Consider the following 27,433-nt stretch of genomic DNA (forward strand, 5'->3'; position numbering starts at 1 on the left):
CCGATATGTCTCTTTGGGGGAAAACTGTACTGCGACATCCTAGTTGTACCAAAATGCATCGTAATGCGTCCTCTGGGACCACGTTAGCATGATCCACTTTGTTTACTGCCACTGGCACTAGAGAAAGAATGAAGCAGAGTTAGGAACAGGTTAAGAAGGCAACTATGCTTCTGTGAATTTCCTGATGACTGCCAGTCATGGTGGTCACTTGGAGCGTTTCAATGGAAGAACTTTCTCAGAAGCCGGATGTAGTGTATTTACAGCATACATGTACTCGTAGCCTACATGCTCACAAAAACAGTAGAGTTTGTGTTCTTAAATTACTCCTAAAGGAACCAGCTTAGAATGTTTGCTGCCCTGAATCATGTTAACTTACACGTGACACACATTAGAGCTTTTTCTGCCAAATAGGACAAAGAAAATATAGGTCCCTAAAAAAAATGCTCTGCTATAACGTTTAAGCCCAAGTTAACACTGGAGTGCTTTAGAAAGACCTTTTTCATTTTCACTTTCTCACTTTCCACTGCAGGACTTGGACTATAAGGCCATCTCAGAAGTAATTCATAATCAGATTTGGTGAAACATACTTTTACATACACCAAAATCTGCGCCTCAAACGCATGAAATTCTATCTAACCCTGACATAGTTACAACATAACATGTCAAACTTACAATCTTTTCCCTGCATTGTTACTTACACACTTTCGAGTGGGCATTTTCTTTGTTCTATCACCATCATTATGATTTTCACTGTCATTAAGTTCCTTCCATCTTGTGTCTATAACATTTCATTTAGCACCAAAGCTTTGCACCCACTGAGCTACCTAAATAAGTTCCCAGCTTGTGTATTAATTCACTACTAGGACTTAATGTGAGCCTGAAAGAAAGTGACACCCAGTAGCGTGGGCTCCATTGTACCTCTGAAAGGCCGAAGCAGCACTCTGGGTATTGTCTTCTTTAAAGGGGAGTCTGGTTCCCTTGACTACCGCAGGATGCCTACCCATAGGCCCTGGGAGAGAGAGAAAAGGCAGGGCCAGAGACGGAGGGAAAAGAGAGCGGAAAGAAGTAAAAAAGGAGGCAAGCCACGTCCCGTCCTTAACTTTATTTGCTTTTTCAAGTTTGTGTTTTCAAAGCAGGCCAGATGGCTGCCACTGGGTTGGGTTGAAGGCCTACAGAGGTGAGGATGTTTCTGAATGTGTGGTTGTCTGTGTGCTGACTGGTTTTGTGAGGCAAACTGTTGAGACATCTCTGTGTATGACTCACACTGACCTACAACAGGCTGGTGACAGGCGTTTTTTTGTTTTTAGCATCTCTATCAGTCTAATGAACATAACAGAAATGCCGAAAGACCACTGGCCAAACAAGCTGGCGGTTTTTCCTGCAGGCAGCAGCATTACTCTGACATCTATTTATGCCTGTAAAATTTGTTGATGGAGTTTAGCTGGAAAGTGTGCCCATTAATTTGCAATTTTAAAAAGAAAAAGTACAATGGTTTTCTGTCACTTCAATCCAAATTAGTTAATAAGAAATGTAACCGTACCACTTTTGCAGTGTAGTGCATGTTTAATTTATTGGAATTTCTAATGTTATTACTTCGACAGTGACATCCTACTCCCTGTAAACTGAGGGCCATGCGCGTCACACTGCGGCCTCGTAGGTAAGCCCCAGTCTCGTTATAGCTCACAGTAGAAAAACAGGTCACATATTGCTTTTCTTCCTTTGGCTGCCTGAAATTGTCATTTTCATTTTGACAGCTAATTGTTTAGCTGGTTTTAGTGCATAACTGGATCTCCCCAGCATGTGATATCACCAGCAGTAGGCCAACCATTACTCAGTAACTTGTTTTAACATGATTTCTCCTGTGAGGCTTTTGAGCCGTTCAGCTCAAAGTTTGTGATGAGTGCACTGACAATTTTGATGAAATGCAACTGAGTGGAAAATAATTTGATCTGGATCTGAATCTGGAGCTTTATAGGCACTAGGAGAGCCCTCAAAGTTATTGTGTGGGCATTTGAGCCTGGCTATGCAGTATGTTTTCGGGTTAGGGTGAATACTTTTACTGGCCTGATGAAAGTGAGAGAGAGTGATGGCTCTCTAAGCCCCAATTAAATCTTCAAATACTTGTTTTTACACGCCAGAGTCCCCTCACTTGAAGTCATGGAACAATTTAGCTCTCCACATTCACTAAATGAATTTAGTGAAAGGCAAAGTCCGCCTGTGTGTGTTTTTTTAATCGCATCAAGGTTACTACTAAAACTAAATTTATAAAGTTTAAAGGACATTTAACTGGTTGGGCATGGTGAAAACTAATTTTAAAAAGTGATGTTTTATTTCCTGCAAGATGCATGGCCAATAAATAATAAAAATAAACAATCAAAGGAAATAATAACAACAAGATGGTGTTGATTTTACTGCAGCAAATGGTGTCTTGTCAGACAGGTTCTCTTTGGGGGCATTTTTAGAGATTAAAGGCAAAACTACACCCTCAACCATTTGAAAAGACGTGAACTATGATTTGATAACAAAATACACCTATATATAAAATTAATATTTTAGAGGTAGTTCAATACTATGCAAAAGTATTTAACTACTCTTTATATATTGCTTTCAAGGAGCCAGACTTTACCATCAGATTTGATCCACCATCTGGAAAAAGTCTAATTATCAACAGCTTAATTTTTCAACAATGTAGTAAAAGTATATCTAGATAGAAAATCACAACGAAACTCATGAACTGGCCTGCCAAAGCCCAGAGTGGGATCATCTCAAGACAGAAAAAAAGAAAAGAAAAAGCCTGGATAATGATGAATGAAAACTACTTAATAAAATTACATGAAAGATGCCTAAGAGAGTTCAAACTGTGTGAAGAATAAATGTGTTCATACAAAATGACCATGCATTTGCCTGATATACTGAATTTCCATGTAAACTGCATCACCTATGTCCCATTATCCAAGCAATGTATAAAAATGAGGGATAGCTTCTGACTTTAACGCTGTATTGTATTCAATTACATTCTTTGGCTACGTCCACACGTACACGGGTATTTTTGAAAACGGAGATTTTCCGTTTTCGTTTTAAAAAATAATCCCGTCCACACGTAAAGGCAGAAATGAAGGAAAACGCTGCTAGGAACATGCCAAAGCAGCAGGTGGCGCTATATTCCTAACCGTGTAGAAATGTTGGCCAATCAGAAGTCTAGAAGCCTCGGTGGGAAAAAGTAAACAAAGCTGGAGAGTAAATGTGTGTATATATGTAAGCATTTAAACACTGCAATTCATTTCACCGAAACAATAACGTGGCGCACACTGTGAGGTCAAAAAAGGCGCACATCTTTGACGCTGCGTTTTCTCCGTTTTTCTCGTCCACACTAAATGCAAAAACGGAGTTTTAGAAAATATCCACCCTGGCCGGAGTTTTTAAAAATCTCCGTTTTCGTGTGGACGAAAGGTGCAAACACATAGAAAAATCTGCGTTTTCAAAAATACCCGGGTACGTGTGGACATAGCCTTTGTCAGTTTAAAAACGCAGGCTATGGGGTAGCTGAAATAGTTAGCTTAAACTGTCTGCCAAAGGTAGACTTATCATCAAGCAACAACAACTGCTAACAAAAGTAACAGGTAAGTAGGCTTAACCTAAAAGAAACGGGATATTAAAGTAATAAAAACGGCTTAAATAATTATCTAAAACGAGTAGCTAATAGGTAAAGCTAGCAATAATGTTAAAATTGTGTTAGCATATAGTTTAAAGTTAAAACTAGTGGAAGAGTTAGAGTCAAAGTAAACCCACTCACAGGTAGGACAAAGTCTACAATGGCTTCTACAGTGTGTCAACATAAAACACAACACTGAATAACATCCAGTTTCAAATAAGGATACATGAGCCTATTTTGCTGGGCTGTGGAGGTACATCACACCAAAAAAGGCTTGGTGACCACTGATTGTTCTGTAGAGTGTTTCTCTGTGTATTGTGCCCTCTAGTGGCTGCCTGGTGCTGTGTCTGTGCCTGTCTGTGGTCACCCTGCTGTTACAGAGCCTGTGGGTGCCACTGGAGATGACCAGAGATGATCCTGCAGGGAGCTCACCCGAGGATCTGGGTAACTCATACACACGAACACACAGTTTAGTTTACAAGTGGATTTAGTTTCCTATTAAAACTTTTCTGAAAATGCAAAAATGGTAATACATTAGCGCGCACCCACATTACCATAGTTTTGGGCAACAGTGATTATGAAAGAAGCTCTTTGTGTGCAGAGATTAAGATCTGACCTGACTGATTTGCCAGTGTTATATGAAGATTTGTACACAGTTCCCGGTGGGCCCTCCCAGGCGTCTGACAGTTGTGGGTTTGTGGCCAATCCCAAAATCATTTGTCTGGCTAAACTGTTTCTCTAAAGGAAGGCATTTAAGATGGTGTAGACAAGGTTGTTTGGGAAGGTTTCTTAATTCACTTCACTTGACTTATATGAAGTGTGGTAATGCCACACATAGGAATACATTTATACATAATATGCTTCTACAGTGAATAAAAATAGCTGTCTTGTGAGGATTAGTAACCAAATATATACACTTAACATAAGAAAGAGCCAGCTCTTTTGTGAAAGACTTGAACAATGTGCCTACCAGTGAATCGGTTTCAAAATGCAACCACAAAAGATGATACTTGTCTAAACATTCCGATGCTTTTCGTCTCAAATTCTAGGAAAATTGTTTTTAGCAGACAGTATAACCCACTCCTGCATTTAAGCCACTGACACACACAGCCACAATTGCTTTGTGCTCTGTGGGACCCACCAGAAGTTGTGTACAAAGAGCCACCCAGCAGTAGTTGTACTGGAAAAAATACCACATGGGAATATGGCCTGTATTTATATAGCGCTTTACTAGTCCCTAAGGACCCCAAAGCGCTTTACATATCCAGTCATCCACCCATTCACACACTGGTGATGGCAAGCTACATTGTAGCCACAGCCACCCTGGGGCGCACTGACAGAGGCGAGGCTGCCGGACACTGTTGCCACCGTGCCCTCTGACCACCACCAGTAGGCAACGGGTGAAGTGTCTTGCCCAAGGACACAACGACCGAGACTGTCTGAGCTGGGCCTCGAACCGGCAACCTTCCGATTACAAGGCGAACTCCCAACTCTTGAGCCACGATCGCCCCACGATAGCTGTACACAATTAATCCAGCTCCCATTTATCACCAAACATTCATCTCTGTGGAAAATCTGCAGTTTTGCAAAGTTATTTGATATATTAAATCTTAAAATGATGCCCGATTGCACTGATATCGTATTATGAAAATTCAGGATTTCTTATTTTTTGCACATTTGTCACACTTACAGTTTTCTGATCATCAAACACATTTAATATTAGACAAAGATGACCCGAGTAAATACAAAATGCAGTTTTTGAAGGATGATTTCATTCATTCATTTCCTACCTGCCCTTTGTGGAAAAAGTAATTGCCCCTCCTATTAAATTATGAAATAACGGTAATTAACCACATTGTTTTGGAAAGCTGAGTTCAGTTTCACTTTCCACACCGTGACCTGATTACTGCCAGACCTGCTGATTCAAGAAATCACTTAAACAGAACATGTCTGACAAAGTGAAGCAGGCTAAAAGAGCTTGAAAATCAACACATCATGGTACGATTTAAAGAACGAACAGAGAGGCAAAGACATTGACATCCAATAGGCTGCAAGAGCTTACAAAGGCTTTCTAAGGTTTTGGGACTCCTGTGAACGACAGCGAGAACCATTATCCAGAAATGGAGAAAACTTGGAATAGCGGCAAATCTTTCCAGGAATACCAACCAAAATGACTCCAATAGTGCACTGACAACTCATCCAGGAGGACACAAAAGGACCCAGAAAAACATCTGAAGAACAGCAGGCAGGGAGAAAAGTGATGATTCTAAGGGGGCTTGACTGACAGGGGGCCTATAAAAGCGTAGATGTTTGGTTCACAAAGTATTTATGAACGCGTTTGTTTTCTAGCATTAGTTTTGCTTTTTGGGGATTTTTTTTGGCAACAAGGAATAAAATCCAGTGAGCCCCTGACCCAGCGTTTGATCCCTTTGGCATCTCTGCTCCAATTTCCAAGTGTGAACTCTTAGATCCAACCTTCTGAACTGCTTATCTTGCAGAGGCTTATTTTTGATGCACATAATTGATTGAACCATCAATTCTGCGATCTACCAGGAAATCCTGAAAGACAACGTCTGGGGAGCAGTTTTTGCCTTTGAGCTCAGTGGCACTTGGGTTAAGCAGCAGGACAATGATCATATGCAAGTGCACCTCTGATTGGCTAATGGAGAGACCCAGTCAATTCTGTACTTCAACCCCAGTAAGATACGTTAGTATGATGACAACAGGCCTAAAAACCCTCCACTGTGGCTAAATTAAAACAATTCTGCACAAAAGAATGGGCCAAAATTCTTTTTCAGTGTAGTAAAAGAGTATTTGTCTGTTATCACAAAGGCTTGATTGTACTTCTTGCTGCCAAGGTTGACACAACCAATTATTAGGTTTAGCTGCCAGCTACTTTTTCACATACGGCAGGTCGGTTTGGATAACTTTTTTCTCATAATAAATGAAATCATCATTTAGAAACTGCATTTTGTATTTATTCCGGTTATCTTTGTCTATTATAAGAATTTGTTTAAGGATTTGTAACATGTAACTGTGACAAATATATGAAAAAAAAGAAAAAGAAAACACAAATGAGGAATGATTTGAATTTGATTTGAAACATTTTCTATTTTCTACGTCTGCGACTTTAAAGTAAAGGTTGCAGACATGTAAACATACAGAAACACATGATTTTACTAGCTGCACAATCTTTACAAGCTTTGAACTATTACAGTCATGCAGTTAGCTTGTAAGTTATTGCAGGGTCCCATGTCCTCTCTCATTGTCTCTGCACCCAAAGGAGCCCTGGCAGGCCAGTAATAACATGTTGACAATCAGCTGAGCAAACAAAGATGAAATGACATTATGATTTTCTCTGTGCATCACAAGTTAAAGCCAGTGTAGCACTCAATATTTGATGCTCAATGCCAGCAAAACAATTTTAAAATGCTCTTTGTGAATAGAATTTTTGTTTGGTCAAGACATCCTCAATATATTACGCTGTTTCACTCTGAACTCTTTAAGCATCATCATCAGTATTTATGGCAACATACAGTCGCTATTTTCACAGTTAGAGGGCTGTCTAACTGAGGTTCTGACAATGAAAAATTCTGCTTTAGGTCACCCAGTTACTATATACTCAGTCCACATGCCCAAACTCAAGAAGTAGAGGGTTCTTGTTTAACTTGTCATAATAGTCAGTGTTAAAAATATCACTGTAACCTACCTCCTTTGGTCAACTAGCAAGATGTATGTATGGTGACGTAGGGCAACTGACCTCTTTTTTCATTTATGTGTACAGTTGTGGTGAGAAGTCTACAACTGTCAGAAGGACTATTATAAATTTACACAAATCTTTTAATAGGTTTACGGTTCTACAGTGTCTTTTAACTTCACTGGACCAAGGCCTATTAACTTCTCATTAGCGATCATGGTGGACTACAACTGGTAGTGTTTCTTTGCAAGCATAAAAAGGATTTATTCACCAGCCCTCACTGGATTGACTCAGAACTTTGGGAAAGTCCAAAGAAACTTGGTGAAGAGCTTGGTGAAGAGCTAAGAAACAGAATTGTAGATTTATACAAGTTGGAGCCATTTCTAAACAACTGCGGATTCCAAGGTCATAATTCAGACAGTTATACGTAAGCACAAGTTATTCAGATGTGTCACCACTTTGCAAAGGTCTGGAGGAAGACTCAAACTGTCACCCTTAGATGAGAGGAAATCGGTTAAGATAGTTAGGAAAACCCCATGAACCAGGAAGGTTCAAGTCTGCCATGAATGGGAAACTGCTGGAACACCAGCGTCACCGTCAACACTGAAATGAATCTTACTGAGAAGGTGCAGACCAAAAAATCAACACCATTGACCTCGACTGAAGTTTGCATCTGCCTACGGGGACAAGCCTCCTGTAGAAAAGTTTGATGGTCAAACAAGTCAGAAAATTGAGCTAGTGGTCACAATGACATGAGGTATGTTTGAAGGTATAAAGGTGAGGTTTTCAAATTTAAGAACACTACAGCAACTGTCCAGCATGATGGTGGTAGCGCGGTGCTTCGGGGCTGTTTTGCTGCCAGTGGTACTGGTGCATTGCACGAAGTGGATGGAGCAGTTAAAAAAAGAGGACTACTTCCAGATTCTTCAACTACACCTCACATCAACAGTTAGAAGATTGGAGCACATAGAAACACAAGTGGGTGTTCCAACAGGACAATGATGCCAGACACACAACAAAACTGGTTCTGGAACGGCTAAAGAAGGATAACATTAAGCTGCTGGAATGGTGTTTCCAAAGCGCCGAATTCACCCCTGTTAAAAATTTGTGGACAACACTTAAAAGCTGGATCCATTTCAAGAAACCAAACAATTCAAATCAACTATACTAATTCTGCCTTGCAGAGTAAACTAATTATGCCATAAATATCTGCTCGAGGTGGAACTTGCTATGGGAAATTTAACCAACTATTAGTGGGGTTGTATGTGGGTCTTTATGTATACTTTGACCCTTTGACGATCAAAGAAAATTCAACATTTAAGTCAGTAACAGTTTGTGCTACTCAATCATATCTACCCTTGAAAAAGAAAAGTTCAAAGAAATCATTAAAAGTCCAAAATTCATGCCCATGAGGTGGGGATGTAAACTCCTAACCATGACTGTATATCACCTCAGAGACTTTTCTTTTTGCTTGATTATTATTATTATTATTGTTGTTTATTTAAATTTTTGATTTATTAGATAGCGATAGTGAAGAAAGACAGGACAGCAGAGTAAGAGAGTTTGAAAACATGCAGCAAAGGGCTGTGGGCGGGACTCAAACCCAGTCTGCTTCAAGTCCAACCGGCAAACTGGAACGCTAAAGAGCCTTTTCTAAAGCACGTGAGGTCAGTATTTTGAACTAGCGTGACCTCTAATAAAGAATGTGCAAGCATTCGCTAAATAGACTGGTCTCCCTCCTGGTTCATCATTCATTGTTGCTCAGTCAGGAAACCTTAAAGTCACATTTTAACCCACTGAGTTTGCTATTTCTTGGGGTTTATGGGACAAGGTTTGAGCAAATAAGTTTAGTCAAATAAAATGCAATAGTGCTCTTTGTAGTGAAAGAGTGTGTTTTTATGAATACCTTCATTTAATAGACTAATAATATTCATTTTAGACTTAATAATACCACTTCTAGATTACAACATGTGACATACTCTATGCGTATACTTTAAATTACAGGTCAGCGTGGGCTTAGCTTTCGTAACCTGGCTCTTCGCTTGGAGGCTTTGAATACTCAGGTACAGAGGCTGAGCAGAGAGAAAGATGGCTCCAAGCTGACCAGAAATGATCTCACTTTGCTGCTGCAAAGGTATTGATTTGTGGAGCTCAGTATTTTTAAATATAGATATGACTTATAGTGCATTTTTGTGGTCACACATGGGTTTCTGCTTTTTCCCAGCTTCAGACAGGACCAGCAAGGTTTGGCTCGTTTAGTAGAAAGAGAGCTGAAAAGAGTATCACAGAGGCTTGATCAGCTCAGCCGTCACCACCAACACCACCATCAGGCTGAAGCTCCAACACCACTTGTTAGCCGTAGATCACACACAGGTGAAGTCCAGGCTTTTATCACTTCCAATATTTCTTAAATGACTTAACATGGTTTACATTGTGTTTACAATGATCAACCTCGATTCTCTTAAACTAAAACGATGATACAGGAATAGATTTACCATATGTGCTCACTTTTTTCTTGACTTCAAGAGACAGTTTTGTATTTCATTGTTCAGTTTGGATTTGTTATTTCCTGTGGGTGGAAATTGTAAACTTGTACGCAATGGTTTGGGCACCCATGAGCAAATAATATTTGCTTTAGTGGTAATTATTGAAGTAAAAATAAAGGGAATACAACCCCTACAATAACAAACTGACATTAAAAATAAATCTTTCTTCAAATGTAAACACATCAAAAATTGTGATTAGGAATTTTCTGCTCACTACAGCTTCAAAGCTACAATGAGCAAATTTGCTGACTCTAAACCTTGTTCTGACCAAAAGTCGCTCTAAGCAGCTAAAAAACAATTCCAGCTTGCAGTTTCTGTAGGAATTAAAATGAGGGAGTTGTGGTAGTCAAGATGAGATCTGGGAAAAAACTTCTGGAAGAAACTCTATCTGCTGAACCAAAAGACAAAGTAAACCCTGTCATATTCAGTCATATGCATAGGGGCTGTGAGAAGGTTTAGCTGGCGTGGACACCTAACTATGTGAATGTCATAACTTCAGAATGAGACAACGTATGAGTTTCAAATTTATACCATAGGGGTATCTACTAAAAATCTTGGATGAGTTCGAATCTCAGTGACCTTGACCTCAAGGTCAGAAGAAGTTTTCTGAAAATCTTGTGAATATTTTAAATTTCATTCAAATATTCACAGCACAGATGTGTCTACTAGGAGGCTGAGGGGTTGTGCTGGCAGTTGTCAGTGTTTTTGAATCGTCCTAGTGTCAAATCATACGTGTCAAGAATTAGAAGTCAGTTGTACAAGTCTGAAGTTACTCACACATTTTATTTTTTATTTTATTTTTGTAGAGCAGATAATGCTTTTTGTTTCAGACACATCTCCTCATTAGCCAATCATCACCTACACACTTCAAAAGCTGTCTGCCAATTTAGGAGGTCAGTAATTTGATCCCCAGCTCCCGCATCTGTACATCAGAGTATCCTTGGGTAAGGTACTAAACTCCAAGCACCCTGTAATTGATCCATCGGGTTTGCATATGTCCATGAGTGCTAAAAACCTATCTATGGATGCAGCTCATAGAGTTCTTTGCATGCTAGTTGAGAGTAAAAAAGTGGGTAACACTTTACAATGCAGCCCACAACTAAGGGGGTAATTCCGCTGTAATTAAATGGCTTTATAATGTATTTTATTTGGAATTGCAATTATATTTGCCTAAAACTACTTAAAGGCAGTTTCACTAGAAGGAGGTAAAAAGTCAGGTTTTTACAGGAAACAAAGAAATAATGATACTGTCAGTAACCTTAAGTATTACGTTATTCATTGGTAACATAGCGGAAAAATAAACAATATTTCTCCTTCTTTCAACATAAGTATTCGGTAAATATAGAGTGGCTTAACTTTGCCTCCCTTTGATTATTTTTAGATAAATATATTTACACTGTAATTTCAATTAAACACATTGAAATCCTATTTAATTACAGGAAAATTGTGCCCTTAGTTATGGGCTGTATTATAAAGTGTTACTGTCAATTGACTATGCACTAAACAGGGAAAGGAAAGAACACTTACGATGGCCAAATCGAACAATTTTAGAATTCAAAAAAATTCAAGTTACTACTGGGTTTTTTCAAATCAGTGACTGAATAGAAACAAACACAGACGGTGGCTCGTGTGTCCTCTTTTGAAAGAACTTCTCTTATCTGCTGCACTAACAGCTTCTACATGTAGCCTCATCATAAAAGTCCTCGTGTGAACAACGTAAAGCAATGTCTGGATATAAAAGACTTCTTTGAGGGACAAATAAATGCTAAATTGTGCCATTTGGCCAAAAAAGCCATAGGAATTTGATAAAATAACACCTTGCAAATCTCCAAGGAGTGTGAGCTCAAGCTTTTGGAATGACTCCCACTGTTCTCTGACTTCAACATTATTGAAAATCTGCAGGGGAATTTTAAACATATACAGTGGGGCAAAAAAGTATTTAGTCAGCCACCGATTGTGCAAGTTCCCCCACTTAAAATGATGACAGAGGTCAGTAATTTGCACCAGAGGTACACTTCAACTGTGAGAGACAGAATGTGAAAAAAAAAATCCATGAATTCACATGGTAGGATTTGTAAAGAATTTATTCGTAAATCAGGGTGGAAAATAAGTATTTGGTCACCTCAAACAAGGAAAATCTCTGGCTCTCACAGACCTGTAACGTCTTCTGTAAGAAGCTTTTCTGTCCCCCACTCGTTACCTGTATGAATGGCACCTGTTTGAACTCATCATCTGTATAAAAGACACCTGTCCACAGCCTCAAACAGTCAGACTCCAAACTCCGCCATGGCCAAGACCAAAGAGCTTTCGAAGGACACCAGGAAAAGTATTGTAGACCTGCACCAGACTGGGAAGAGTGAATCTACAATAGGCAAGCAGCTTGGTGTGAAAAAATCAACTGTGGGAGCAATCATCAGAAAATGGAAGACATACAAGACCACTGATAATCTCCCTCGATCTGGGGCTCCACGCAAGATCTCATCCCGTGGGGTCAAAATGATCATGAGAACGGTGAGCAAAGATCCCAGAACCACACGGGGGGACCTGGTGAATGACCTGCAGAGAGCTGGGACCAAAGTAACAAAGGTCACCATCAGTAACACACTACAACGGCAGGGAATCAAATCCCGCAGTGCCAGACGTGTTCCGCTGCTGAAGCCAGTGCATGTCCAGGCCCGTCTGAAGTTTGCCAGAGAGCACATGGATGATACAGCAGAGGATTGGGAGAATGTCATGTGGTCAGATGAAGCCAAAGTAGAACTTTTTGGTATAAACTCAACTCGTCGTGTTTGGAGGACGAAGAATACTGAGTTGCATCCCAAGAACACCATACCTACTGTGAAGCATGGGGGTGGAAACATCATGCTATGGGGCTGTTTTTCTGCCAAGGGGACAGGACGACTGATCCGTGTTAAGGACAGAATGAATGGGGCCATGTATCGTGAGATACTGATGGAAGGAGCCAAAACCTCCTTCCATCAGTGAGAACTTTGAAGATGAAAAGAGGCTGGGTCTTCCAACATGACAATGATCCAAAACACACCGCCTGGGCAACAAAGGAGTGGCTCCGTAAGAAGCATTTGAAAGTCCTGGAGTGGCCTAGCCAGTCTCCAGACCTCAACCCCATAGAAAATCTGTGGTGGGAGTTGAAAGTCCGTGTTGCTCGGCGACAGCCCCAAAACATCACTGCTCTCGAGAAGATCTGCATGGAGGAATGGGCCAAAATACCAACTACTGTGTGTGCAAACCTGGTAAAGACCTATAGTAAACGTTTGACCTCTGTTATTGCCAACAAAGGTTATGTTGCAAAGTATTGAGTTGTATTTTTGTTATTGACCAAATACTTATTTTCCACCCTGATTTACGAATAAATTCTTTACAAATCCTACCATGTGGATTCATGGATTTTTTTTTTCACATTCTGTCTCTCACAGTTGAAGTGTACCTCTGGTGCAAATTACTGACCTCTGTCATCATTTTAGGTGGGGGAACTTGCACAATCGGTGGCTGACTAAATACTTTTTTGCCCCACTGTACAAGACCACCTAAAACTATTTCAGGAGTTATAGTTATCCGCAGGACATTGCAGACAGAATAAAGACAGACTTTTAGCTTGATACAAAACAGATGACTTAATGGGATGCCGAAACTTTTGCACAACCCGAAGTTATAGTTACTTAACTTCAATTTTAAATTTGCAAAAAGTGAATTACCATTTTTTATATTACTATTTTTTCCATTCAGAATTTGTAAATTGTCAGTATACAACTGTATATCCTGTATATATAAAGATTCTTTGCAACTGAAATATGTAAAATCAAAGGTGTATTTTTTTCAAATAATTAATTATTAAAAATATATTCAGTATAATATTTTCAGTATAACAATCAAGTATATTTAATTTTATCAGATTCCATTAAATTTAACAATTTAACTATGAAACAAAATGACATGGAAAATTTACATATAATCAAATTATTAGTTAGTTCAAGTTTTCCAAAACCAAATTTGAGGAGATTAAATTTGGCTGACTGGGTCTCACTGAGAGGTCGGGCATATAAATCTTTCCTAGTTTAACTTAATTTTAGAGTTCCCTTCATTAGAAGCACTCCATTGTTCAAGATCCAATAAGAATTATACTTTTTTAAATTAAACTGTGCTTTGACTATACTAAATAATAAAAAAAATCCCAATAATTGGCTGGTTACTTACCTCTCTGTGGGTGCCTGTATCGGTACAGTGATCCTCTGAGCCAAATGTATGGTTCACAGCCTTAGAAAAGGTTAACCACACACTGAAATTAACAAGCTGTGATAATAGAAGGTGTGAATGGTGGGTCTACAGGTCAGTGTGTGTGCAGGTGGTTATGGGGGATGAAGTCCTTGAATAGAAGTTTAACAAGTCCCACATAGCCAGCACCAATCCACTGGGCATGGGGAGGGAAAAAAGTTTACGTTACGACCCTCCTGTGAGGTGTCAGGTGAGAGTCGGGTTACGCACGCACGCCAGTTAGCACGCGAAGGATTGTATGGGTATGTGAGTGCCGGGGATGGGTAAGTATGATTCAAAAAGTGGAATTCATATAGTTTAGGCCACACAGACACCATCACATGGATATGCTTGTAGACACACTTCTGTGGACATGCATGTCCACATGTGCCACCCGCATATTCAGAGGCACACACTTCCCACCAATACCAGCCTATTCGCCCCTCACCCTCTCCCTCCTACATTACCTCACACTCATAAAATATGTCTGAATTACCCAGGAGTCCTTTCACCAACTTGTCTGCCCATACTCCTGTTTTTGCAGAAGGTTTTTTCTTTCTTTCTGCTGTGCTCGTATAGCATAACACTGTTTTTAGGTGCTCATGCTTCAGCTCAGCCTACAAGTTTTCTTCTCTCTTTCCCTTTTTACTAGGTTGTTTTACACAGTTAAGGACTGTGTACTTTGGCAAGGCCAGCATGGTAAATGGGAATGTTTGGTAGGAGGCAGGTGTGTCAGGTGTGCGTGAGTGCATTCATTCCAGTTGATTGACATGGGCTAGAGATGGTGGGGGGTTTACGGGAAAGGGTCTCTGAGAGCACTAGTCTAATACCTCATACAGGCATGGCAGCACTATACATTGTGCTGATGGCTGCTACTCACTGTGCACATTTCAGTCAAGAGGTTGTATATCAAAGTTATTGTCCGCTGTTCTTCATTAGCCGAGTTGAGGTGACTCAACAGTATACGTTTTGTTACTGATGCAGGAATTAAAGAATAATGGTGCATTCAAAAGTGCCATAAAAAGGAAAAAAAAGTTTGACGGTTAATATGTTACCCCACAGGGTCCAACGAGAAGTGTCAAGTGCCAGTGGATCCTGCATATCCAGTATGTGCAGAGAAGGTGGAGGTGAGAAAGTGGAAATGTTTTGGAGTGCAAATTTAATTGGTGTATTGGAATGCTTATGCCCATATTAAAATGCTTTAAAAAATATATATTTTTACTATGAAGACATCCTAGCAAACATTTCAACCTTGAATGACTTTTGTCAATATCTATTTCTGGTCAAGAGACAAGACTTCCATTTCTAATCCTACTTAGCTAATAGATTTGTTATTGTATCAGCTCCATCCATGGCTTTATGACGCAATATCTGTAACTGGCCAATATGTTAAATTCATTATGTAACACAAGTGTTGTGCATTTTCTTAAAAACCCGATAATACTAGTCCTTGTAAATGGAAAAGACGCTCTGTGGCTGTCCATACACAATCAAGTTCTAAGCAAATTAGTTGTTGCTGACAAATGCATTTAGTTCCTTCATTGTAATCACCTGATCTATACTTTTCTCTCTCTTCTCTCTTTGTGAGAGGGTGTGACTAAAGCTCTATTCTACTGTATGTGGAAGCAATGTCAAAAATTTGTTCATCTAAATGTGGAATCTTCTTTACACACTAAGGTTAATTGTGGAGTTCCACAGGGTTCTGTACTGGGACCAATTCTATTTACATTATAAATGCTTCCCTTAGAAGGTACACCGTATATTTTTATTGTTATACAGATGACACCAGCTCTTTCTACCCATGAAGCAAAATGACACACAGCAATTAGTTTATCTGCAGGAATGTCTTAAAAACATAAAGACCTCTAACTTACTGTTTCTAAATTAAGATAAAAGTAAGGTTATTGTACTCTGTTCTAAAAATCTTAGAAACAGTATCTAAAAAGGTACCTACTCACTCTCTACCTAAAGACGCTCTCTCTTTCATTTTTAATATAGCATATAGTTAGGGCTAGGTCAGGTGACCCTGAATCCTCCCTTAGTTACACTGCAATAGGCCTAGTCTGCTGGGGGCTTCCCATGATGCACTGAGCCTTTATTCTTCACTCCTCTGTTTTCACTATTTGTGCTTATGCACCATTTTGCATTTAATCATTAGTTTTATTAATCTCCAGCTCTTTTTCAGTGTGTCTTATCGTTCTCCCCTCACCCCCAACCAATCATGGGAGATGCCCTGCCTTAGCATGAATCTGGATCTGCCAGAAGTTTCTTCTTGTTAAACTGAAGTTTTTTCTTCCCACTGTTGCGAAGTACCTGCTCATAGGGAGCCACTGTTGGGGTTTTCCCTCTATTATTATAGAGTCTTTACCTTATAATATGCTGCTGTTGCGATTTGGTGCTATATAAATAAAAGTGAAATGAGTTCAGTTGTATTGAAATGAATGGCAGTGAAATGAATGTGTCATTTATGGTTCAGTTTTTGCAGTGTACAAAGACCAATTTTGATCAGGTAAAAAACATGTTTAATAACATAACAAGTTTCTCTGTGGCAGTTCCTGCAGGCTCAGTGGCAGTCAGACCCCTGTTATGCTTTTTATGGAGTGGATGGTACCACTTGCTCCGTACTGACTTACCTCAGCCAGACAGAGGACTTTTGTCCCCCTCGAGATGGAAGAAACCACTCTAGTCTGCCATGGCATCAGAAACCTCAAGCTCACACAAAGAAGGTAGCTTCTTGATGCGCCTGTGTATGTCGATGTGGAATGATGACATTTTCACTGCTTTCATGTTATAATCATTTGCAGGCTGAGATACGTAAATCTCTACTCCCACTGTATGAGGCGATCAGCAACAACAGCAGCCCAGCAATGAAGTTTATCCGCTCCAGAGTGGAAAAAATGTCTGAACGGTGGATACAGGCTGGTCTGAGGATGAAAGAGAGCAGCAATAACACAGTCTCCACACAGATGAGGGTATATGTATATGTATAAGTGATTAAAGTTTATTGAGGTATTTCATTTTATATAGTCGATAATCAATGAAATAATAATTTGGGACTTTATATACTTTAGGTGCTGCTTTATCCTGGTGCCCTATCTGGAAGTGTTGGCCAGCGTTTTGAAGCAATGGTGGAAAGAGGTGGTCCTTTAGGAGAACTGGTTCAGTGGGCAGACCTCAGCGCTTGCCTAACAATCCTTGGCCACAACCTGATCTTCAGCACCTCACAGCACCAACTTCACAGGTTACTACTACTAATTTTATTTATTTTGACATAATTTCATTAGTTAATTGGACTGAATAGGATTTATACTCTGGCATCACTGATATATGATGTAATTACAGACCTTAAAGCCAGTTTATACATGTTTTACACAACCTTGTGTTTGTCAGTCCAGCTAATCTGTGATTACTTTACACTGTAGTGATGAAAAGAGGGAAACAATATTATTGTTGTCCTTTCTAGAACCTGACTTGTGTTTGTTGTGATTAATTCAGCTTGATAGGTGCTGCTCCAGGCAGAGGCAGCTGTCCGATCCAAAGGCCCCTCACCTTTGACCTCATTTATACCGACTATCATGGCCTCGCTCACCTCCAAGGAGCCATGGGACTGGCTTTCAAGCATTACCAGTACATAAACAATTTTCTGGATCATATAGGAAGTACATTTCAAGTCCTTTCTTATGAAGACTTTTGATGTAGTCATAAATGATTTAGAAACTACCATTATTGTCATTAATAAAAAACCCACCAGTGATAATAACAACAATAATAAAAAAATTACTTCTGTTTTCCATAAAGTTGAACTTATATGACACGTTTATACAGCTTGCTTTAGTCGATTATTGTTTCAGTGTGAAGTAGGAAAACTGTGAGATCCTTTAGTCAAAGCAATTAAACATTTACATGTTGTTTTGTCCAGTTTTTATTGGCCCTGATATTTGCCCGACACATTCAGGGCTTTGTGAGATTTTAAATATAAGTATGTCACATGATGATTGCAGCTTTATGCGCCAAAACATGTAGTAATAAGTATATCAATGAATGACAAAAACAACAATCTTTCTAGGTGTCGCTTCAGAATCTTGGACTCATTTGGCACTGAACCAGCCTTTAACTTTGCGAGCTACGCACGTAGCCATGGATATAAAACGCTGTGGGGCAGCTGGGATCTCCAACCTCTACAGTACATGACCATGTTCCGTAAGTTATTTTGTACGCATGTTGATTTGTACCTATGTCTTTCCTACGCATGGATACAATTATCTTAAAATGCACTCTAAATATACAGTATGTCTCCAATGCAACCCTCTAAGTGTCCTTACAATGAGAGGATTAACAGCTAAGGTTAAATAAACTTCGTGCCCAGACGGAGCTTTCATTCCAACACCTCTCCTTGTCATCTTTCCCACCCTGCCGGGAGATGGAGAAAAGCTGGAAGCCCTGGGCCGAGAGCCACTCTTCATCCCTCAGCTTGGAACACTGTTTATTTGTCCTGCTAAAGGAGGAGGGGGGTGTTAGTTGAGGATGTGAGAAGGACCAAAAGACAGAAAGAAAACAAAACAGAAGAAGGACACGGTAGGAGGAAAGAAAAGAATGAAGTTTGAGAATGTTTAAGCATTTATGCTTCTGTTTTGCAAAAGTCCAGAGGAAGACAGTTGACTGAAGGATTACAGGAAACAAGAACTGTAAACAGGCAGAAGAAACCAAAGGTCGCTTCATTCACTCCCAGCTTTTCTCCAAACCCCCACAAGCTGCATGACCATAGCAGTGTTTCATTGCATATCACTACTATATCTGATAGGTGTGTGTGAAGCGGTGAACCCAGACAGACGCTGGAGACAAGTGGAGCTGAAAAGGAGCCAGCAGGAAATTCTGTGCTGGGTGAATGAGGGGAGATTTGGCAAAGGTCTTTTAAACAAGTATCTTGAGACAAGAGGACAGCACACACACACACACGCAAAGGTTACAAATCGATGTTTGAACACACACCTTTGCTGGCACATTCCTTTTAAAGTAAATACTCATCTCTCACACCTACCTCAGTGTGTCAGAGGGCAGCAGGGTGGCAGCTGCCTATCCAAACACCTAACCTTCTTATATATGTGGAGTTCTCATTTCCTTCAGCGGATGATTTATGCTGCACAGCATGTTTTTCCTCTCTTGCAGAATTTTAATATAAACTGTTATTCAACTATAGTCCTAATAAGCGTCCTCGGCAATAGTAGCCTTCACATTTCTCTCAATCAGCTTATTCTTTATGTCATCTTCAGAGCAGATAGGTTCATAAGTGTTCACCGTCTTTGATCACAGTTTAGTTAAAATAATCACCAAGTTAGGGAGAAGTTTCTGCTCAAGTCTGTCAGCATTTCTACCAAAAACTTACTGGACTGACTTGCTGCTTTACCTTTTTCTCTCTGAACGTAGCTGAAGTTCAAACCCTTGAGTAATTATTTTTAGATCTCCTTTAAGTCCTCTTTGCTCTGTTCTCTCCAGCTCACACTCCTGATAATTCCTTCCTGGGCTTTGTGAGTGAAGGAACCGTTAGGAAGGGAAGCGAGCTCGAGCCAGTGAGCTACAAGAAAGACAGGATAGCGGTGGTCTATGGAAAACAGGACTACATGTGGCAGGTATGAGGACCAAAAAAAGTGCATATATACCAGAAAACAAACATTCACAACAAATTATGCCAAGAAGTCCTCTACTTGATGGCTATGAGAGGTTAAATGCACTGCAACCTTAGGAAAACACCAACTATTAAAAAACACACAACACAGCTGAGCTTGAATAAAACACAATGGCAATAGAAAAAAAAACACGTTGACATTTCCTTAAGTTGCAATGCGTTTGAAACCTCGTGGCCACCATATCGACTAGATCTTAGTTTGTACGTCACCCAAAACTCAAAAATACTTGTTAATAGACAGACCTGTAGAACTACTTATTTAAGGATTCATGTTTTGGTGTGAACTGCACTGGAGATATTGGGTATAAAAATGTCTGCCTTCTCTCGAGTACGATAGTTCTAGATGGTACTGCTAATAACTGCGTTACTAAGGGTACTAGCCACTTGAATTGTTGAAAAGTTAAAAGATAAGTAAATCTGAAGCTCCATGGCAATTGTTGTGAAGCTTTTGCCTTTATACCAAACTATGCCTGCCAGCCAAAGAAAACATGCAACTAGCAAACCTTATAGATGAGACACGGAGCATTAATGTCAAGTGTCTCATCAGTGGTAGATAGCTAGGAGGGGGGCAGAGGGCATCTTCCAGTCTACATGTTACCAAATATTGTTGAGCAAACTTTGGAAACACTGAACCCCTGATCTCGATGCAACTATTAGGTTGAGCTCACTTTAAAGAGCAGAAGTAATTCCAAGTAAATGGGTGAATATGGCTTATGTGGTGTGATTTCATTCACTTAGAGCAGAACAGTTAAATACCATACTATATAAATACCACTCCATTTATTTGCATGCTTGCCAGGTTGGTGGGTTCACTTTGGTAGAACGGAAATGGTTCTGTTGCTCACAGAAAGTTTGTGGCTTTATTTGAGAAACTTGATCGTTATTTCTGTTTTTAAAAGGCATTTTTTGGAACTTTTTTGGAGAACCACAAGACTGGCAATGTTTATTCCGTTATGCTGATGTGAAGGCAAACATTTCTACAGCCGGTATCACCAAAATTGGGAAGCTTACACCAGATGGATAAATAGCGCCACAGGACAGAAGAAAATATTTATATCATGTATATTTTGGTTTTGAACACGCTTGAATTTCATGTACTCAGTGATCCATCTGTTTTTTTTTTTTTATTGTTGTTGTTTTTCTGTGTGTAATCTCCAGGGTAAATATGAGTATGTGAAAGTGATCAGTGAAGAACTGGAGACTCACGCCACAGTCTATCAGCCTCCTGGACACACATTGCATCTGCCCAGCTTCATCAGAAACCACGGACTGCTGACTCAGGAACACTTTCAACAACTTCTCCGTAAAGCTAAGGTCTAATTAAAGCCGATCACAGTGTAGAAAGAGAATTATTTTGGATAACCTGCAATATTATAAATCTTCCCTTTCAGTTGTTTGTAGGTCTTGGCTTCCCCTATGAAGGTCCAGCACCTATTGAGGCAATAGGAATGGGATGTGTCTTTATTCAGCCTAGATTTGACCCTCCACACTCATCAGCCAGCAATGACTTCTACAAGGGCAAGCCCACCACAAGACAGGCAAGCAACTCTTAAATCATGGGGATAAAACGTGAAAATAAATATTTTATATTATCTAAATTGTTATTTCATTGTTGAATCCCAAATACTGGCAATATTTTATCAAAGATATAATAACAGTTTATAATTTTCAATCGCAGATCTCCTCCCAGCACCCTTATGCTGAGGAATTCATTGGTAAACCCTACGTATGGACTGTGGATGTGACCAACAAGAGTGACATACGCGAGGCCGTCAAAGCGATTCTAAGAAGTGAGGTAGTTTTGACTAAATATACTAAATCACAGTTAAACTGTATGCTCAGTACAAACATGCACACATATTATTTCCCCAAATTCCATTTAAGGTAGCGTGTTTATGTCTGATCTTGCAGGTGAAGTCCTTCACTCCTCAGGAGTTCACTTGTGTGGGAATGCTGAAGCGGGTCCTTGGTTACATCACTCACCAGGTACAAAGATGTAAAAAAGCGATGGAGTATTATTATTAGGTGGTACCCCAGCAAATTTCAGTCATAAATCAGATTTATGAAGTATGTTCTGAAATGTGTGGAAATCTCAAAAAAGAGTGCATGCCTTTGTAAACCTATCAGTTGACGCCTCGGTGCCTTTGTTGGAATTTTTGTGGTCAGAATTTTACACAATAATTTGGGGCTTTTAATTATTTTTTTAACTGTTCTTTCGAGGGTGGAATGATTGTACAGCATACATCGTTAATGACTTTACAAATGAAAAATTGGGTGCACAAGTTGGTAATTATTTTGGATTTTCTCTAATCCTCACAGGTTTTAAATTAGACTTACAGTCTCAGGTGTATACAGACACTCACTTCAATCTTTTAATAAGTTTAAGGTTCTACAGGGTCTTTTAACTTGACCAGGCCAAATCCTATTAACATCTCATTAGTGATCATGATAGCCTACAACTCTTTCTCTTTGCTGGCACAAAAAGGATTTGTTTGACAGTGCTCACTGGATTGACCTCAGAACATTGGGAAAGTCCAAGGAACTCAGTGAAGAGCTAAGAAGGAGAACTGTGGATTTACACTAGCTGGAGCCATTTCTAAACAACTGCAGATTCCAAGATCATAATTCAGACAGTTGCACGTAAGCACAAGTTATTCAGATGTGTCACTTCTTTGCAAAGGTCCTCAAAAGGGAATATGGGTTCAGGAACAACGCAGGAAGCATGAAGGCTCAAGCCTGCCCTGAACTTGAAACTCCTGGAACACCAACGTCACTGTAAAGCGATTTTTTACATCACAATGCTCCAAAATTGATGTATTCAAGCTTGACTAAAAATTTGCAGCTGCCCACGTGGACAAGCCAGATGTCATCTGGAGAAATGTTTTATGATCATATGAGACAAAGATTAAGCTATTTAGCCACAGTGACAAGAGGTATGTTTGGAGGAGTAAATCTCAGCCTTTCAAACCTAACAACACTGTATCAGCATAGTGGTGGTATCATCATGGAGGTCTACCTCCAAATTCTTAAACTTTACTATTGGGTCCTATTGGATATTCCAATAGAGCAATACCATAACATTCATGCCCATGATGAGTGCATGGAAACTTCTGATCACAACTGCAGTTCATATGAGTAAAGTATTGACAGAAAAAGATTTCTCCAGTTGTGGATCTATCAAACAGAATATTATCAAAGATGTGTGTATATGTGTATCTATATAATAGATAAATCCAGATTTTAAGTTAAAGTCAGGATTGTTTCCCAGGCCTTTGTTCCCTTATGAGCGTTAGATAGAGGAGCGATTTTTCAGTTCTTGCTTGGTTCAAACTCTAATTGTTGTCAGTTTTTTCCTTCTCTTTGTTATCATCAAGAACTTCTGCAGTAAATCTGTCCCTACTTGGCCACCAAAAAGTGCTCTGAGGGTTCACCTCGCTCCACTGGGTCAGTCCTGTGTGAGTGTGTGCCGGCGGTCCTCCCTCATGTGTGAGCCGGCTCTGTTTCACCACCTCAACACCCCTGCTGCGTTTACCAGGTGAGAAATTAGCAAACACTGACACATGCACATCTGGAAAAAGACCGAGGACAAAACATGAATAAAATCATGTTTGAGATCTCTTGGTGGTAATAAGATCCGAATGTTAATGCTGTGTAACCTTTTCAGCAGATAAAAATCAGTAATCACCGCCGTTTTTCTTGTACAACATCCAGGATTCCCCATAAAACTGAACAAGATCACAAAGACACCATTAAACAAATACAATGCAATATAGTAGAATGTTCTATAGTATCAACATGTACACTACTGTATATGCAAATAAATTAATTACCTTTTTTTAATTTGCAGGCTTGGATTAAGTTGCGCCAGCGTGCTGCCGGAACTCAACCACTTGTTTCCTTCTTACAGTCCTTGGGGTCGTCAGTGTGGCCTCCAGCAGGAGCCCCTGCTTTTCAGTTGTGCTGGCTCTGATCCGTCCTATCGCAGACTGTGTCCCTGCAAATCTCACCTAACTGGATAGGTTGCAATCTGTCTTGACTGCCTCTAAGTAACACTGAAAGAACTAAGGAAAAGCACCAAAGAGCCATCTGCAATGCATGCTGTACAGGTAAAGATTCCCAACAAAAGGGAGACAGCTCTCCCGCCAAAGCCATTGTAAGCCTTGCAGTCATGTTTGTGTACGTGTACACATTCAAATAACATACAATTCTGAGGAAGTAACCATGACTGAATGTCCTTTCCTTAAAGTACTTGACAAGCTGAAGAACTGTAAATCCAAGGCCTGATTTCCCTTGGCGTCAAGTGTTACTGTAGCTTAAGAAAAAAAAGCCTTTGAATGCCGGCAATATGCACCTCAGGGAAAATGTGTTTACATGTGTTTAAATCAAGTGGAAACTAGCACCGGCGAGTACAAAAGCAGACCAGTTTACATCAGTTCTTCGCCTACTCTAGTCATACACAGTGCAGTAGGCTTCAGTGTTATGCAAAATAAGTATCTAATTATTCATTCGCTTACAGTAATGTATCACAGTGGCCAGTGCTGCATGGGATTGCTGCTCATGTTGCTCCTTCATGCTTTGCTGGCTGCAGATATTAGCCTGGGGCCTTAAAGGAGAGAGGGTGACAGCCTAAGTGATGAGGCTCATTATCGGAGTGAATCATGGATAACCTCTGAATCCATTTGGGAGGTCACAGCCGTATGACCATTATTATACTGTCATCTAAACCATTGGTTCCCAACCATCTTTGACTTAGGAAACCCCCTCAGCTCTTTTTAAATCTATGCCCCCCCCCCTTCCCCACTATTGCTGTAGGAAGGAACTCATTGTTTGGCTTTCAAATGCAAACTTTATGTCATTTAAACCTGGGAAAAAAGTCAGTTAAGACAGAATTAATTGTATTTTCATGATTTTTAAAAAAATAGAAATTAAAGCTTAAAATGATTTTAATCACAACGAGTGTCTCATTTTGCACTGGGGTTCCAGGATTATTCCCCGATTGCTTCATGACTTACAGATTTGTTGAGAGCCCAAGGGTGCGTTACGGTCCAAGCTGATATGAACAAAAATGGAAATCTTACATATGTACATTTAATCATTTCCATTCTGAAAGCTCAAAGAGTCACACAGGCTTTTCTCATCACCCCCACCAACCGGTTGCACAACTACGCGTGAAAGAAACAAATGATAACAAGTAAAGGTGAAACTACAGCTCACAGTCAGTGATGAGGTGCTGCACTTACAAAGCACAGCTGTTAGCAAAGATGGCTCCAGCAATGGCAACAAGCTGCTGTTTTGAGCTTGACTGATGTGAGGTTTTTCTTGGAAACAACACGCTGATGAACTGGTGGAAAAAGAGACCTTTTTTTTTGCTTCGGTACATTTTATGTGACCAGAACATGTTGTCACTCAGAGATCAGACCGCTCAGGCCTGCGACAACAAGACTAGTTGACAACATGATAGACTAGTAAATGGCTGTGAAATCGTCCACAAAAACAATATTTGTGACAGCTTTTGTGCATTTCTGTGAATTTGTCTGGCTCTGTCAGATGTGACTTTTGCAAAATTAGCTGGACCCGTCCAAAGATGATGGAAATGGACTTGTATTTAAGTCAGGAGGGTATTTGAAACAAAGGAAAATTAAAGTTGTTTTTGACTCGGAGGGACGTCTCTGAAACTAATTTGTGGAAAATCGTGTGTAATTTCTGGATGAGTCACATTGACTCATATCAGTTACATGTGTTATGGCATATAAAAGCTGTCACTCACTTCCCAGGTGGCTGATAGCAGAGGGTTCAAACCGAGGCTTCAAAAACAAGCCCAAGTACGGATGGAGCAAGCCGGGACAAAGGTTGTAGTGTTCCCCATGGTTGCCTACTGACCTCATGCTGATTGGGTATACGCGTGCAGAACTTAAACAGTCCATATGTTTGCCAGAAACCAATTTGATTGTAGACATTGTGTGATTTGGATGATAATTTGAGGTCTGTGGTTATTGCTGCAAACTGCAAATTTGTACCTCCAGTTCAATAGTATTGATAAGCAGCACCACAAAATATGATGACAACTAAAGCATATTTTAAACAGCTGAAAATGTTGGTGCTATAGACTAACTGACTGATTGGAAACTGATTGCAGTGCATCCTGAGGGCAACAATACTGTCTATGCAAGATTTTTTTTTGTTCAGTGCAATATCTGTACAGTCAGTGCTTGAGACCGTGCAAATTCAAGGTTATGTTGGTGTAGTGAGGGAAAAATTCACAGACCAAGGTGACCAAGACCAAGGTGACAGGTTACGAAGTGTTAAAACTATAACTACTAGCTTCTAGCTTGAGCCAATGACTGCCAGGGTCCTGACTCTGATTCACGCCCACACATACTTGAATCGGTGACATCACAGCCAGCAGAGTTGGTAAACACTAGGCTGCTTGGCTAGCTAAGCTAACGAGTGTTAAAAAGTAAACAGAAGAAAAAAAAAAGATGTCTACACGTAAGTTTCAAGTGTCTCTCCCCCATACTTTAGGATAGCAGCATTTAGTTTAGCATTTAGCATATTTAATCTTTATTATCTATCCATTGAGCACTGTCTTCCTTTTGTATCCTCCTTTTCCTCTTCTTTCTTTTTTCTTCTTTTTCATTTCCACTCCTCTTCATTGTCAGCGAGTGGCCTTTGTAGCAACTATTAATGATGTTGGTGAAGTCCTGTGGGATCCCCTTCTTAGGTCAGGTCTCGCCAACTGTCACTGCAAACTTTGGACATTGTTTAAAGTTTGTCTACCTTGCTTGGTGGCAAGTAGTAACTCTGCTTAGATTGACATAAAACAATTATGAAGCCCTATCTTGAGCATTTTGGCCATGGGTTTTTGATGTCATAAGACAGAAGTAGATCTAACTTTGAAAATATATGGATGGCTCTAATTTACAAAATGAGCATCTTGTCCTTAAACCAAATAGGAAAAAGTTTACGGTAGGGTCTTTTTCTCATAGTTGCCTTCATAATCTGACTTGTTGCAGCTTTCTATGTGCCTGAAGCCTAAAAAATGAAAAGTTAATGCAGGTTCTAGATGCTTCTTCATTGGCTTTATTTTTCAGATTCAAAACTCCATCTTTTATATACAGTTTTTGTACACCCTATTGTGATGCCAAGTTTATTTGTATTTGAGTCATTATATGACTCAAAGTATATAAGGTTTACAAAAATCCACTGACTTTAGTGTCCTGGGAACCATAAATATCAGTATAAAGCTTTGTTTCTTGACATTTCCCAAAACAAAGTGACAGAGCAAACAAAAGACTGACACTACCATGCCACCAGCATAGCTAAACCCCCAACAAAACAAAGAAGCAGAAAAAACCCTGTTAATTTTTAATGTTGTATGGTTTGTTTGGAGGAAAAAAACCAAAACAACGGAACCTCAAGGAAAACCAAGAGAGGAAACTTTAAGCTGTGTCAGGGTTCATATTCCAGCAGAGATGCAATAATGTTTATCAGTGTGCTTCTTAATTTTACACTAGAGAAATTATATCTTTTAGTTACACAGGGACTTCTTTATCTTTTAGCTGTAGACTGTCGTGGCAATTTCAATT

At 39.7% G+C, this 27,433-nt stretch overlaps 1 protein-coding gene across 2 annotated transcripts; it reads left to right on the plus strand.

Moving 5' to 3' along the window:
* Positions 1 to 1,044: 1,044 nt before the first annotated feature.
* LOC101478294 (alpha-1,6-mannosylglycoprotein 6-beta-N-acetylglucosaminyltransferase B) lies at positions 1,045 to 26,183 on the plus strand. Of its 2 annotated transcripts, XM_012924722.2 has the most exons (18): positions 1,045 to 1,177; positions 1,602 to 1,657; positions 3,981 to 4,096; positions 9,354 to 9,483; positions 9,574 to 9,722; positions 15,227 to 15,291; positions 16,717 to 16,890; positions 16,969 to 17,136; positions 17,236 to 17,405; positions 17,660 to 17,791; positions 18,231 to 18,364; positions 19,658 to 19,791; positions 21,006 to 21,161; positions 21,239 to 21,385; positions 21,526 to 21,642; positions 21,759 to 21,833; positions 23,222 to 23,382; positions 23,695 to 26,183. In XM_012924722.2, the coding sequence occupies exons 2-18, from the start codon at positions 1,632 to 1,634 to the stop codon at positions 23,864 to 23,866; spliced, it is 2,226 nt and encodes a 741-aa protein (XP_012780176.1). In that variant the 5' UTR covers positions 1,045 to 1,177; positions 1,602 to 1,631; the 3' UTR covers positions 23,867 to 26,183. The 2 variants fall into 2 exon arrangements, with proteins under 2 accessions (XP_012780176.1, XP_012780177.1); XM_012924723.2 differs by lacking the exon at positions 23,695 to 26,183 and having other exon boundaries at positions 21,526 to 21,637; positions 23,222 to 23,376.
* The last annotated feature ends 1,250 nt before the right edge of the window (positions 26,184 to 27,433 follow it).

The sequence above is a fragment of the Maylandia zebra genome, linkage group LG8 (assembly GCF_041146795.1).
Source record: "Maylandia zebra isolate NMK-2024a linkage group LG8, Mzebra_GT3a, whole genome shotgun sequence".
NCBI classification, from domain to species: domain Eukaryota; kingdom Metazoa; phylum Chordata; class Actinopteri; order Cichliformes; family Cichlidae; genus Maylandia; species Maylandia zebra.